The following is a 14,747-nucleotide window of genomic DNA, read 5'->3' as shown; positions in this document are numbered from 1 at the left end:
GAAGTTGTCACATTCACTGTGAAAGTTACTGGCGTCCGTGCAGTCAGGGAAGGTTTAGAGTCTCAAGACCTGAGTCTGTCCACGTGCCGTCCGGTTTCTTGATACTGCCAATGGATTTGGGGTCCTTGGAGAGTATCTTGCGGAACCTGGCAGCGTCGTTCACTCCTTCAGCAGTTCGCCAAGGTCCTTGTTCCACCACACCGGTTGGAATTTCTTCCCAGGATAAGTTTATGGACAGTCATCCTTATGGCAGCGAAGAAGGGTTTCTGTTAGGCTGGACACTTTACTGTTAAGCTCAGCAACTGTTACTATCCTTCCAGTTAGTGTCAGTTGATGGTTCGTCAGAACGTGCCCCAGTCCGTCCTTCTCGGGTTCCTATAAGGATTTTGGCAGACACCGTCGAAAGAGATTTCGATGTATATCCTCATATGATCCGAAAAGGGGCATTTGTTTGATACTCTCCAGTTCTTGACGACAGAATCATCTAAATTTGACAGAGTTAGGTCTATGACCTCCTCCCTCTCTCTAATTTTAAAGGTTGGGTCATTTCCTTTATTTCATATTCTTAGATTATAACATAGTATAAAGATGAAAATTGACTCACCTCTAGTGTTTGTATCCTTACTGCCATGGTAGAACAAGAAAAGGTAGCAGAAATACCCAGCTGACTGAACTGGGCTGTAATGTTAGTGTCAAATTCCATACGACATTTTATATATTTATTTCTATGTTCGATGTATATTAGGGATATATATTTTTTGAAGAACAAATTTATTCATCAGAAAAAAAAACTATTTCCCATAATGACTCCTTCATATCATTGACATGTAATAGCACGGTTACACTACAGCTTTTTGCCGGGTTAACCCACTTCATGAGGATTTATTGCTTAATCTGGTCAAATCTGACCAGATTTGCCATACAAAAATTAAATCCTCTCACGACTGGGTTTATTTTAAATCCGGCACAAATCCACCAAAAATACAGTGTTGTATTCGGTATTTGTGCAAAAAAATCCAACTCTACTCAAAAAGTACCAAAAGTTGCAACTGTTTTTGCAACAGAGTTAGTCGTGTTTTACACGTTTACGATTGGTCGCATGAGATTTTATGGAGTTAATAAATCTAAAGTTATTTGAAAATCATAAAATTATTTATTTTTTTACATTAGACACTTTTTTAACAAAAAGTACGATTGATACCATGATACAAAAATGTATCCCTGTGTGTAAAATATACCAATATGAGCAAACAGGGGACGATATCTCATACGAGAAATTGTAAAAGTGTAAAACACGACTTTATTAGTTATTTTGTATGTATACGTAAACAAACATCAGCTGACTGTTTATATCCACGAAAAGCTAAGTGTAACCAGCAAAGATTAACCCACTGGATCTATTAAACCCAGTGGGTTAACCTTCAATAGTGTAACCGGGGTATAACCTCCCCCAGGTCCGAACGACATGCCGCACACTAAAACACCGCTTATAGAGGCGGTACTATATTTGTTAATATATGTGGTATTTTGTTAAACTTGAAAATAATAAAGCCCTAATAAACATGTGCTTTTTTGTTTTCAAAAGCAAAAGATTGAAACAGCTTCTCTTTTTTCAATGAATTACCAGCGACCCCAAACATTTTTGCAAGAATTGTACTTTCTGCGAGAAATTATGCATTTAGTGGAATGATATGGAAACATTCAAATTGAAAATCTATCGAGTTTTCATTCACGTTTTTCAAAATATTCAATCAAATGTGAAAAATGATTAGTTTTTTAAATTCCAATAATTTATAGACATTTCCTTATTTTGTTTACATGTACGTTGACACTAATGTTTACATACAAAAACAAATTTCTATGTGGTTGTTGTTGAGTTGTATTTGTTGTAGTATTTACTTTACCTCGTTTGGCATGGTAGGCCTTACTGCCCCAATGGAAATGGTGGGCGTTGGCGTCGCATCCAAGGATTACGTTACAAACGCCCAGGTTCTCCTTTAGCAGCCTGTGTACCCCCTGATTTGGTGGATTAGGGTCCTCATATGGCATGTAGATTGAGGACAGGACAGTGGCCTTCTCTCTACCGTTCTCCAGTCGCACCGTGCACATATCTCCATAATTAGATAGAAACATTAAATTAAGGTTCTTCCTACCTACTACACAGGTCCTCACCTTGCTCCCTCGGACGATGCGAAGACCTCTAAGTTGGCATTGTTCAGTCCAGAGACCTTATTTTGTATATATAAGGTTCCTGCACCAGAACAATGTCCACCTCTGAGTTCGTGAGGGACAGCACCTGCCAACCTACTCCTACTGAGTTTTGCGAGGTGGACTCAGTCCAAACCGAACCCACCCAGTTTTCCCTCACGAACATTGAGGTACTCCTCTCCTAAGGAGTCTACCGCCATCTTTACGTCCATCCCTCCATTTTCCCAGATGATCATCCCGTCATGACTCCCGAACAGCTTGCGCGGGTCTCCGAAACCTTTTGTTCTTCCGCTTTACTCTCGCCATTTGGGGTAGGATCCGGATTTGGGACAGTCACCTTCCCCAGTTGACTACCCTTACGAGAGTCTTTTGGTCTCGGATTATGCCCCTTATCCTTTTCCAGTCCCTTCAGTAGTGGGATTCTGTAACTCATTTTTGCTGTTATCGATAATTGTCGGTAAAACTAAAATGCTTATAATTTCGATAATTAACGAAATTTTTCGTTAAGTTAACGATGAACAAAAAGTAGTCGCTAGCCACTACCGACACAAACAGTGATGCCAACTTTTCTTTATGTTTTTAGTCATAATTTTGCGATTTAATTTTACCGATTTTTGTCGGTAACAGCAAAAATTAGTTACAGAATCCCACTACTGATCCGGGTTCGGCTTCGGAACAGCTTTAGGTTCCACCTTACTTCCAGAAGCAGTAGGCTTCACCTCCACTTTTTTGCTTGTCACCGCAGTCACTTTCGAGTCTTTGGCTGAAGCAGCGACAGGGTCTGGGAGGAAGATTTTGTCCACCAAGAGTTCACATCTGGGTGCGTTAAGATAAGTTCTTTCGAACTTCCTAACGTACTTGAGCTTACTCTTGATGAAGGTAATGTCCCTCCTTGAATGCGAGTTCGCGTCCCTTCCCACGAACTTGCGCAGATACGAGATCGCACGTTTATGTGCCTCGTATCTGCAGCCTCTTTGGCGGCTTTTGCATTTAAGTCGGTGTCAGTCGATGAAGTCTCCTTGGATTCCCCAAAGCAGGCCAGAGACTTAATGTCAATGGCTATTGTTGGAGTTTCCGTTGATTCCTTATCGTTGGTCATCGACTTAGAGTCAGTGGCTCTTGATGGATCCTCTTTAGATTCTCCATCAACATCCATTGACTCAGTGGCAATCTGCCTCCGAAGCTTAGGATCGCGGGTGCCGATACAGGACCAGATTGGATCAGATTTGTTAGGGATTGCGAACCTAGGTCCACAACCTCTTCGACCACATCACCGTCAGTGAACATGTCATCATCAGACCTCCTAGTTGACTCAGCTGCGATCACCGTAATGCACATTGGTTTCAAGCAGGAATTTTTTGGCCAAAACTATTTTTTTGAAGTTTCAAAATTTTAATTGGTTTTTGCGCAGAATAATAAAAAACACATCAAGTCAACCGAAAATAATCAGTTTTTGTAAATACCGTTAGTTTCCGTTGATTGGCGCAGTACCAAATTGACACTTTTTTATGTAAAAATAAAACAGAAGTTGTGCTGTAAAATATACAATTTTTGTTGTATTGTGTCGCTGCATAAATATACAGAAGTGAGACCAAAGTTATTATGAATCGGGAAGCTGTTAGTGAGTATTTTCATAATATTTACAAAAAGAACGAAGGAATTTGTAAAATTAGCGTAATAAAGTCAATGTTTTTATATATATTGAAAATTATTTTTTACAAAAAAAATTTCCAAATATGTCCACCTCCAAATCGAATTTGGAAGCTGTACTAATAAATTCAGAAGTCAAATCTTGCTCAAATTTGCCACAGTTAAAATAAAGTGGATTTTTCTATTTTAAGATGGTAGAATTTTTTTGTAAATAAAGTTAAAATAAAGTGGATTTTTCTATTTTAAGATGGGAGAATTTTTTTGTAAATACTTGTTGTGATTGTGCGTAGTATCCAATTGAAATAGAACGGTAAAACCCACATCTATCAACCGAGTTTCCTTAAAGTTCATATTTAACTGTTTCAGAGTGTAGAAAACAAGTATGTACATAGTATGTATAATTTGGTATTTCGACCTCTTGGAAGATATGAATCCTTCGTACCAAAAATGATTAATATAGGTCAATACTTTGGTTTAGATACCACACAACGGGATCACCCTGTTCAACAAATTTTGGCGGTTTTTGGTCATTTTGGTCGATAAAACGTAAGAATTGCTGTTTGTACACACTCATTATAAATAATAAATAATTTCAATACAAAACGGACGTTGAAATAGTTTTGGCCAGAAAATTTGGATTTGAGATCATTGTGTAATGTCCAGTTCGTCGTCAGTGAGGGTGAGATTATTTAGCATGTCCTCTGGTACCAGCAAAATTAAAAGGAAGTGATTCCATGTGAAATCATGATTTCACTGGTTCTATTGCATGAGTGCAAAAGGAGTCGTGAAAGATCCGATCTTTTTAATCGAATTTTCATGAGTGCAATTGATGTCGTGAAAGATCCGATATTTTTCATCGAATTTTCATGAGTGTAATTGAAGTCGTGAAAGATCCGATCTTTTTCATCGAATTTTCATGAGTGAAATTGAAGTGGTGAAATATCCGATCTTTGTCATAATACCCAGCAAAATGTTCGATGCCAAAGATGACATTCAATCATGGGTGCAAGTGATCTAGCATGTCATCTTTTTAGCATCTTCATCGATGCATTTTATATGAGCGTGGACCCCAAAAGATGACGTTCTTTTCTGGATTCTAAGCATGTCATTTTAACCAATGCGTTGACATGTTATTTCCACCAATGCTTTGGCATGTCATTTCCACCAATGATTTGACATGTCATTTTCACCAATGCTTTGACACGTCATTTTCACCCATGCTTTGACATGTCATTTTAACCAATGCTTTGGCATGTCATTTTCACCAACCCCTTGGCATGAAATTTTCATGTCTTGTTTGGAAAATGGAAATGCTGTATTGAAATATGGTTTTCATGAAAAACAAAACTCTTTATTAATTCAAACGAATTCATGAAATAGCTACAATTAATTTATCAGTTTAGTTTTTCAAAAGTTTACATCCAAAATTGCAATGTAATCACCACCGCTGCAACGCAAAAGATTACTTCCTCCGTTCTCCGCAACTGATATTCTTTCATCTTACAAAAGGTTTTTTCAATTATCTTCCCATCACCAGTTCAGATTTCAACATGGACTCCAAATGCACTCCTTTAAGTATTTTTATTTCGTAAATTACTTTTATTTTATAATTGTGTTATTTTATAACCACATTTTGGTAATTTATACTCTTTTGTTTAGTGACGGAAATATGTAGGGATCTACAACCCGGCTTGCTTTAGGGATCTCTAAGAACAAAATGTAACGAACGGGGAGGAGAGACTTTTTATGGAAAATACCATTTATGCTTAATTAATTTATTTTTAATTGTTTCTTTCCAAAAGTAGTTTCTTCTTTATTTTCAGATTCTTGTTCCTTTTCGTTTCGGACTTTTTTTCAAATTCCAAGAAGCGAGATTTGATTGATTTCATTCTATGTCAGATGTCAATGTGTGCAGTCCGATTCTATTTTTAGCTCGATGGTTGGGACTTCATATAATACCAATTGTTTAGAAATTTTAGTTGTTTGGTATGCAGGAAATGTAAGACAACATCACGACGACAGTTCTAACAACTTTGGTCTGTTCCAGAAACTGCAAGAATCTACTTATTTTTACTACGATAACAATTTTTCCTTTGTTTTATAGGAAAAAATAGTAAAAATTAGTAGATTTTTGCAGTACTGGAACATACCAAAATGAAAATAAACAGGTGTGTAAATAAAAACACAAACATCATCTCTATTGGATCGATGGAATGGGTACAAATGCTGATGAAAATATCGGATCTTTCACGACTTCGTTGGCATTGGTTCAAATCCTAATGAAAAGATCGGATCTTTCACGACTTCCTTTGAACCAATGCAAAAGATGACATGAAATCACGTCATCGCAAAGAACCCCTTCCGTCAAATTTTGCTGGGTATTGTCATGAGTTTAAATAAATTGATAAGTACCCGCACAATAAATTATCAAATACTCATATACCCGAATAATTGTGTACTTGCAAAAGTAATTGTTAAAATGAAACAAAAAGTCAGATGAAAGTGATCGATAGTCCCGGTCCACACTAGAGTGATTTCATTAAAAAAATTGCATGAAATTATGCGTCTCTAGATCGACCTCCATGGTAGAGTAAAATCATAAAATTGCTGTGGTGGGGAATTCGATTTAAGAACACCTAATTTTATGAAATTTTTTAATGAAATTCACGCTAGTGTGGACCGGGACATAGTGGCAAAATTTATACATTTTAATTAAAACATACAATGTAAATTGATATAAAACAAAAGAAAAATAAATTTTGTGTTTGGAAACCTGTTTCGTTTTGTTATGTTTTCGTTTCGTTTTTGACCCGGTCTTTAAAGCACGAGCTCCACCAGCCGATCAACACCGATATAGTAAAACATATCGAGCTGCAATTATTGGGTTGGTTGGGCCATGTTAACATATTGGAAAAACGGAGCCCCCCAAGTTGAAAGAAATATCTTGCAGCCATCGGAAGAGATAAATATGATATTGCATATTCATATAATATATAATTTTGAAAATTAAATTCAAAATAAAGAAAAATAACATCTGGCGATACAAACATCTGTGCATCTTTTTCATCGAATTTTCATGAGTGCAATTGAAGTCGTGAAAGATCCGAACTTTTTCATAAAATTTTCATGAGTGAAATTGAAGTGGTGAAAGATCCGATCTTTGTCATAATAAAAAAGCAAAATGTTCTATGACAAATCATGAGTTGAATCATGGGTGCAAGTGACATGTCATAGGTGAAAATTTAGGTGAATCACCAATGACATTTTCAAGGAAGTGACACACACTTTCACCAATTCATTGTCATAGCATCTTGCACCATTTCATCATCATAGCATCTTGCACCAGTTCATCATCATAGCATCTTGCACCAGTTCATTGTCATGGCATTTTGCACCAGTTCATTGTCATGGCTTCTTGCACCAGTTCATTGTCATGGCTTCATGTACCAGTTCATTGTTATGGCTTCTTGCACCGGTTCATTGTCATAGCTTCTTGCACCAACGCTTTGGATCCGCATTTTCGCAAATCAGAAATAAAATCTGCAATACAATTATGTAATTTGTTAAATTAATTACAATACAATGCACAGATGATTTGTATCGCCAGATGTTATTTTTCTTTATTTTGTATGTAATTTTCAAAATTATATATTATATTAATCTACAATATCATATTTATCTCTTCCGATGGCTGCAATATATTTCTTTCAACTTGGGGATCCATTTTTCCAATATTCGATAAATTATGTGTCAATCTCTGAACAAAGCTCATCATTTGGGAAATCTAGTATATGGTCTGTTCCAGTACTGCAAGAATCTACTAATTTTTACTATTTTTTCCGATAACATAAAGGAAAAAATGTTATCGTAGTAAAAAGTAGTAGCTTCTTTCAGGTTCTGGAACACAGCATAAAATTTGAATTCCGTTATGTTATTTCAAAAGAAAAACTTATCCTGTAATAGTTACCATGTTATGGTCTCTTTTATACTTATTTTACCGATCTTCTACTTTGCTTCTCTAACTTTGGATGCCATGTTTTGTGATATCATATTGAACTTGATCTTTCCATTGGAGTTTTGTTCTTCCCTCGGGTGGCGTAACGTCAAATGACTCGTATTAATATACCGGTGGCATCTTTATCCATCCTGTTGACATGGCCCAGCCAACCCAATAATTGCAGCTCGATATGTTTTACTATATCGGTTTTGGTCGGCTGGTGGGGCTCGTGGTTTATAGACCGGGTCTTTTTCATACTTCTTTTTAATATCCACAAAACGAAACAGGTTACCGAACACAAAATATATTTTTCTTTTGTTTTATATCAATTTACATTGTATTTTTAATTAAAGTATATAAATTTTGCCAGTATCGATCACTTTCATTTGACTTTTATTTTCATTTTAAGAATTACTTCTGCAAGTACCCTATTATTCGGGTACATGAGTATTTGATAATTTATTGTGCGGGTACTTATCAATTTATTTAAACTCATGACAATATTATGACAAAGATCGGATCTTTCACCACTTCAATTTCACTCATGAAAATTCGATGAAAAAGATCGGATCTTTCACGACTTCAATTGCACTCATGAAAATTCGATGAAAAAGATAGGAGTTTTCACGACTTCAATTGCACTCATGAAAATTCGATGAAAAAGATCGGATCTTTCACGACTCCTTTCGCACTCTTGCAAAAGAACCAGTGAAATCATGATTTCACATAGAATCACTTCCATGTTGTTGTATGAAATGTTGTATTATTGATGTGAACCCAACTGGGTTGTCGATAAACGTGTTATCGATTAGTGTTTTTTTAAACTTGTAAACTATATTAATCCAAAAGGCACAATTCGCAAAAAAAATCTATTTTGAAACAATAAGTTCAGTGGAATTATTTTCTGATGGTGAAGAAAATGTTCAGGACATGATATCTATTAGAAGAAATTTGAGCAACAAGTCGAATCCATTGGAATTGACATCTTCGCTGTAAAGGGGTGTTTACACTATCTATGAATGTCGTATGAGATGTCAAAATTGCTACCTGTGAATGTTGTACTCATACGGTCTGTTCCAGTACTGCAAGAATCTACTATTTTTTGCTATTATTGTAATAATTATTGTTGACCTTTGGACTTTTTAATTAATTTCATAAGAATTTTTTTGGCTCGAGATCAGATGAAAATAAAAACAAAGAATTGTTTTTTATTTGATTTTTATTGTTCTGATATTTCGATCATATCCTATGATCATCATCAGGGAGTTGACTTAAAAAAGAAACAATGACAAGAAATTTTTCGTTATTATATTAGCAAAAACTTAAACAAATTTTAAAATTTTTACATTTATTTGTTGTTTTTCTTTTTTATCACCTCATTTGATGTTCTGTTCTCGTTTGAGTTCGGTTTAGTTGAAAAATTTTGCCACTATCGATCACTTTCATCTGACTTTTATTTTCATTTTAACAATTACTTCCGCAAGTACACAATTATTCGGGTACATGAGTATTTGATAATTTATTGTGCGGGTACTTATCAATTTATTTAAACTCATGACAGTCTTTTGACAAAGATCGGATCTTTCATCACTTCAGTTTTACTCATGAAAATTCGATGAAAAAGATAGTATCTTTCACGACTTCAATTGCACTCATGAAAATTCGATGAAAAAGATCGGATCTTTCACGACTACTTTCGCACTCATGCAAAAGAACCACTGAAATCATGATTTCACATGGAATTACTTCCATTTAATTTTGCTGGGTAATTAATGACGCAAAGATTAAAAAATAGTTAAGAAAATGTTTATTTTCCTTTCTATTTTACTTCTTATTTCTTCGAAAATGTTCACTGCAACTGAAAATATGTGCTTGCTGAAAATAGCCGTTTCGTCAACTCAGATTCGCGACTTCAGTTGAAAGTTGCCATACATAAAGTAACTTTGGCAACTGACAACGCCACTCAACGATAATTGCTGACTATAATCGACCCCTTGGTTTGCTGGGTAAATAGTAAGCAATAGAAAATATTAAACGCTCGTTTTGTGTTCAACTATTTTATTCGTATTTTATCTTCTTTGAAAGTGTATGTATTTAATTTTCGGATGTAGTAGTTCGCCAATATTAGAATTGATTACATATGTATGCACCATGTATTTGATATATGTATTTATGTCTGCATCTTATAAATTTAAAAGTATAAACAAATTATTTTTAATTGTGATTACATGGATCATGCTTTGAACTAAAATGAATACATGAAATTTTTGAACCATTATGATCCTGGGGTATTTCTATGCGGAACACTATACCCTGAGGCATGCATACGCATATTTTGTACTGCACACTGCCTGCTCTCAATCCCATTTCAGTATTTACGATTGGAATTTGATTCATATCGAGATATATTCCGGCTGAGCCTCCCTCCAAATATGTAGCACCTTGCGTTGAATTTAATAATATGTTTTGTTCAGCTTTCATATAAAAGTCAGACGCATCTGCATGGATACCCTCCGAGCCACGAATGGATAATCGACTATCCAGAGAAGATACTATCAAATGTTTATCTACTGGACTGACGATGCGACTTGCACTATTAACCTTGGATATTAAAACATTGGCTCCGTTGGGGATTGAGTAATGTGGTCTGTGGGTAGTAAAAATTATTTCCCCATTCATTGGATCTTTCATTTCAAACGTGTTTATTCCACGAAACTGTACTCCAGACTTTTCAATAGTCAAACGATTAGAACTATGACTATTTCGATGATGCATACGCACGTATACAGGAGCATTATCGCCTTCAATAGTCACTGGGTCATCCAAAAATCCTTCGAATTGTCCAATATTCTTAGAGAATACCCGATCTAAATCTGTTTCACCATAAAATTTTACAACATCTTCTTCCGGTATAAGTTCCATGCCATATATGCCTTTTCCCAAATGTAGAACGCCAATAATAGACAGTGTTAAAAGTAAATTGCCAATAGTCAACACCAGCAATATAACAACAATGGTCCAGAAGGCAAATGTATTCCGTCCCTGTGTCACTGGTTTAGCAGTTCTGTCTCCAACATTATATTGCCTATCATCACAATAATTATTTGTTTTTGTTGAAATTGCCCTTTCACGTTTAACTTGTTCTGTCTCCATGGGGAAAGATGCTATTGGTAAAGTGCAATGCTCCGAGTTCACTTCATCTGAATATGAAGGTGATGGGCCACGAATAAATGTATTTTCGTAAGCTTTCATTTTACACTCTCCTTAAGTTACAGTCCTTTTGGATTAATTTATTAAGTTTTTCGTCGATTTTTTAGTAATATATTGAATTTTATAACGTAATACAAATGCTATTTCTTAGTTCTCGTAAATTTGGATAACACATGCCGTGTACATTAATACATACATACATATTTTTATTATAAATTTGTGTATATTCATGAGGTCAGAATCATGCGCAGATCGTAGTTTGTAATACATACCTGTGTAACTACGCATTTAGGAACAATTTTATAAATTTATGAATAATTTATTTTTAAACAATGATTCCTGTAGTCCGATTCTCTAACTCATTTTTTGAGTTACAGACAAAAATCGTTAAAATTAAACCGCAAAATTATGAATGAAAAGTTCAAATAAAAGTAGATCGGTAGAACTTTACGACTACTTTTTATTCGTCGCTAACTTACCAAAATTATAAGTTAGAGAATCGCACTACTGATGCTTACAATATCAAAAATTATATTGTATATAATATAATTATTATAATTATTGTTACCATAAGAAAATCGTTACATTTTTATATTATTGTGTACATATGCATATTAGGGTTATAACCAAAAAAATTAAGTCGATTCCATGAAAAAAGTTTCCGCACCGACTGCGATTACTAAAGGCCTTTTGATATTTTTTTTCTATTTAAAAATTAAAATTTGCATTGTTTGAATATATATTTATAGAAAACAAATGTGATTCTCACAGACAAACTCATTAAATGCAGTCGTTGCAAATTACCACATATACTCTTGTCCGATAGGTACAATAAATATAAACATAAAATTCGCGAGTTTATAGAGAAAAACAAAAAATTGCAATATTGTCAAAGGTGCATTAAATGCTCTGAAATATCGCGATTTTATAACAAATTGGTCCAGAATGGTTTGATATTGATTTTAAATTAGATTAAAACTATTAATAAGTTATTACGAAAATGGTATATTTCATTGTAACAAATAAAATTTAATAATGCATTAATGAACTTCAATGCATTTGGTGCGGAAACTTTTTCAGAGATAGAGAAAAAATGACACCGTATTTCATAGTAGTTTTTCAAGTTTTTCATGCTCTACACGGCTATGCGGTGGTATTTTTGATATTTGCAAGAATTGCAAAAAAGTTATAACCCTAATGCATATACATAATGATAAACATAGATTTCTTTCTTTAAATTTATTTAAACATATTAACAAATGTTTAACTATTCCAAGTGGCTTGTAATACAAATTGAGCCAAAAATATGATATTTCTTTTTGTTATCAAAAATTTAATTCATTATAAATTTTAATTACTGACTTTTATTAATACAATGCCACAGTAATGGATCATCAACGATTACATTTTCTGACAGCTGTAATCCAATAACATCTTCTATATATTCAGCAGAGATACCATTTGGTTCACTTACTTTGACACATAAATCAGGAGAACTAATTATATGACCAATATTTAAATTTTTGACTGCTACTAACGATTTTCCCAGTTTATTGCGACAATTAATTTCACAAGGCATTATTGTTTTCTCATTTGCACAAGATTTTAATGCATTTTTGACATCGGGAGATTCATGCAGTAAGGAAATTATGTCTGATATTTTTAGACATATGGTGGAGTCCATGATGGGATGCATGTCTCTTATTGCAGAAATAAGATTTTTCATCTCCCACGGTTCTAATGAACATTTGTGGTCGGAACCCTTCTGATTTTTATCCAATGTAAAATGTCTTTCTATGATTCTTGCTCCCAACAGAACTGCCGCTTTTGATATTTCTATACCTATTTCGTGACCCGAATAGCCGATAACCAAATTTGGATACTTCTCTTTTAACCACCTTATTCTGAGCAATTCACAATTTTGAGGTTCTGTTGGGTATGATGAGACACAGTGCATCAGAGCAAAGTTTGTCTTTTTAGCTTTTTCCATAATGTGAACTATTCGTTCAACGGTATTTAATGTTTGCATACCGATTGAGATAACAAGTGAAGTTTTCAAAGTAGCAGCTTTTTCCAAAAGTGGAAAGTTGTTGGCATCTCCTGAACCAATTTTGATGAAGGGTACATCTAATGAATCGACCTCACTTAGAGAAACCTGTAATTAAATGAAGTTAATATATTCATATGTATATTTACTTATGCCTAAACAATTTCTCACCTCGTCCATTGCTGAAGCCGTGAATTCGATTCCAAGTGTTTGAGAAAATTGTTGAAGTTCTCTATATTGGTGTATAGAGAACTCCAAATAAGCTTTGTGTTCTCCATAGGTTTTGCCCCAAGAGTTAGCACCATCATATTTTCGTTGAAGTGCAGATTTTGTAAACTTCTCATTTAGACATGACTTTTGAAATTTTACACAATCACATCCAGCTTTCTGGTAAGAAAATGTATGTACAAAGAGAATATCGTCACCATAAATGCCAAAAGTCGTAACTAATAAAATAATAATTTTACAGGAGAAGCAAAAAACGATATAAAACGAAAACCTGTTTTATGGATTATTAATCTTATGAAGGCGAGTATATGGTATATTATCAATCATATACGAAAGGGAGTAAGTAATGAAACCAAAACCGCGGAAACGCTTGGTTTTGGGATCCGTCATTACAACAAAATCTGCAATGTTATCCCATTTTCCAAAATGCCTTTTCTTGAATAGGATCGTTAGTATTTAACGTATATGCCTGAAATTTTGCAAGAGTATGTATTTTAGTCTTGTGTATTAGATTCAATCAAAAAACTAATTTTGACATTTTTGGAGATACGAATTCGGGCATTTATGGTAACGATATTAAAAATCCATTGATAAATACAAATCTAAAGGAAACCCTGCCTAGCCGAAATTATACTAGACAGAAGCATTTTTCATTTATATGATCTTACTCGTACCAATACTTAAAGCTCATTTTTTGTTTGTTTATAGCGATATACGAGTATGTATCTTTTATTGCATTTAATTATAAAAACGACTGTTCAGCACTTTTACAATTAAATAATCGTGTGACCGCAATATATGTATGTACGACAATTATTATTGCATTTCGAATGTAAAATTGAGCATAAGTTTTACAATTTATTATATGTACAGAAGTTCTTCTAGGTACATACATATTTAGATAAGCTTTCACATTTTATATAACGGTCAAATTGCTAATATTGTTCTAATAAGTGTTATAAATTTTCAAAATTAGTACAAGTGAAAGTTTTAAAAAATTGTTTTTATTTCGAATGTAATTGAATTTTATAAGCCCCTTTTTAATTAATTTATATTTCAATTTAACTGTTTTTTACAGTATAAAATACAAAAATTACCCATGCTTCCTGGATCATTCGTTTTGCAACATCCAAATTACCCTGGTGATTTTGTCCAATTTCAGCTATAAAATAAACTTTCTGACCATCCCGATGAAGTAGAGACTGACCAAGCTGTAAGCCGACCATCGTCAATTTGTATGCGTCACTTGTTTAATAGTCATTCAAACACTAAAACAGTTTATTAATTGAAACTAATTGAATCTAATCTCGGTGGATCGCTTTACAGAGAGTATAGGAGTTAAATTGCTACTCAATTAATGATGAACAGTTGCTGTAAAATGTGCGAAATGTGCCAGAATGAAATCTC

General features: G+C 34.1%; 2 protein-coding genes across 2 annotated transcripts; both read right to left on the bottom strand.

The window, feature by feature from the left end:
* Window positions 1-9,056: 9,056 nt before the first annotated feature.
* Scgbeta (sarcoglycan beta) lies at window positions 9,057-11,847 on the bottom strand. Its single transcript, XM_073991497.1, has one exon. The coding sequence runs from the start codon at window positions 11,105-11,107 to the stop codon at window positions 10,070-10,072; it is 1,038 nt and encodes a 345-aa protein (XP_073847598.1). The 5' UTR covers window positions 11,108-11,847; the 3' UTR covers window positions 9,057-10,069.
* Window positions 9,897-14,711, bottom strand: NANS (N-acetylneuraminic acid synthase). Its single transcript, XM_073991489.1, has 3 exons — window positions 14,438-14,711; window positions 13,284-13,499; window positions 9,897-13,220 (listed from the first exon to the last, which is right to left on the bottom strand). The coding sequence occupies exons 1-3, from the start codon at window positions 14,564-14,566 to the stop codon at window positions 12,420-12,422; spliced, it is 1,146 nt and encodes a 381-aa protein (XP_073847590.1). The 5' UTR covers window positions 14,567-14,711; the 3' UTR covers window positions 9,897-12,419.
* Between the last annotated feature and the right edge of the window lie 36 nt (window positions 14,712-14,747).

Source organism: Musca autumnalis, unplaced genomic scaffold (assembly GCF_047663935.1).
Source record: "Musca autumnalis isolate F117 unplaced genomic scaffold, ASM4766393v1 scaffold_1, whole genome shotgun sequence".
Classification (NCBI taxonomy): domain Eukaryota; kingdom Metazoa; phylum Arthropoda; class Insecta; order Diptera; family Muscidae; genus Musca; species Musca autumnalis.
This window is presented reverse-complemented; position numbering and strand designations above follow the sequence as displayed.

Coding starts and splice junctions, on each gene's coding strand:
- Scgbeta (XM_073991497.1), bottom strand. CDS start 11,107: ATGAAAGCTTACGAAAATACATTTATTCGTGGCCCATCACCTTCATAT.
- NANS (XM_073991489.1), bottom strand. CDS start 14,566: ATGGTCGGCTTACAGCTTGGTCAGTCTCTACTTCATCGGGATGGTCAG. Junction 13,500..14,437: donor GAATGATCCAGGAAGCATGG/GTAATTTTTGTA, acceptor TTTTCTTACCAG/AAAGCTGGATGTGATTGTGT. Junction 13,221..13,283: donor CGGCTTCAGCAATGGACGAG/GTGAGAAATTGT, acceptor ATTTAATTACAG/GTTTCTCTAAGTGAGGTCGA.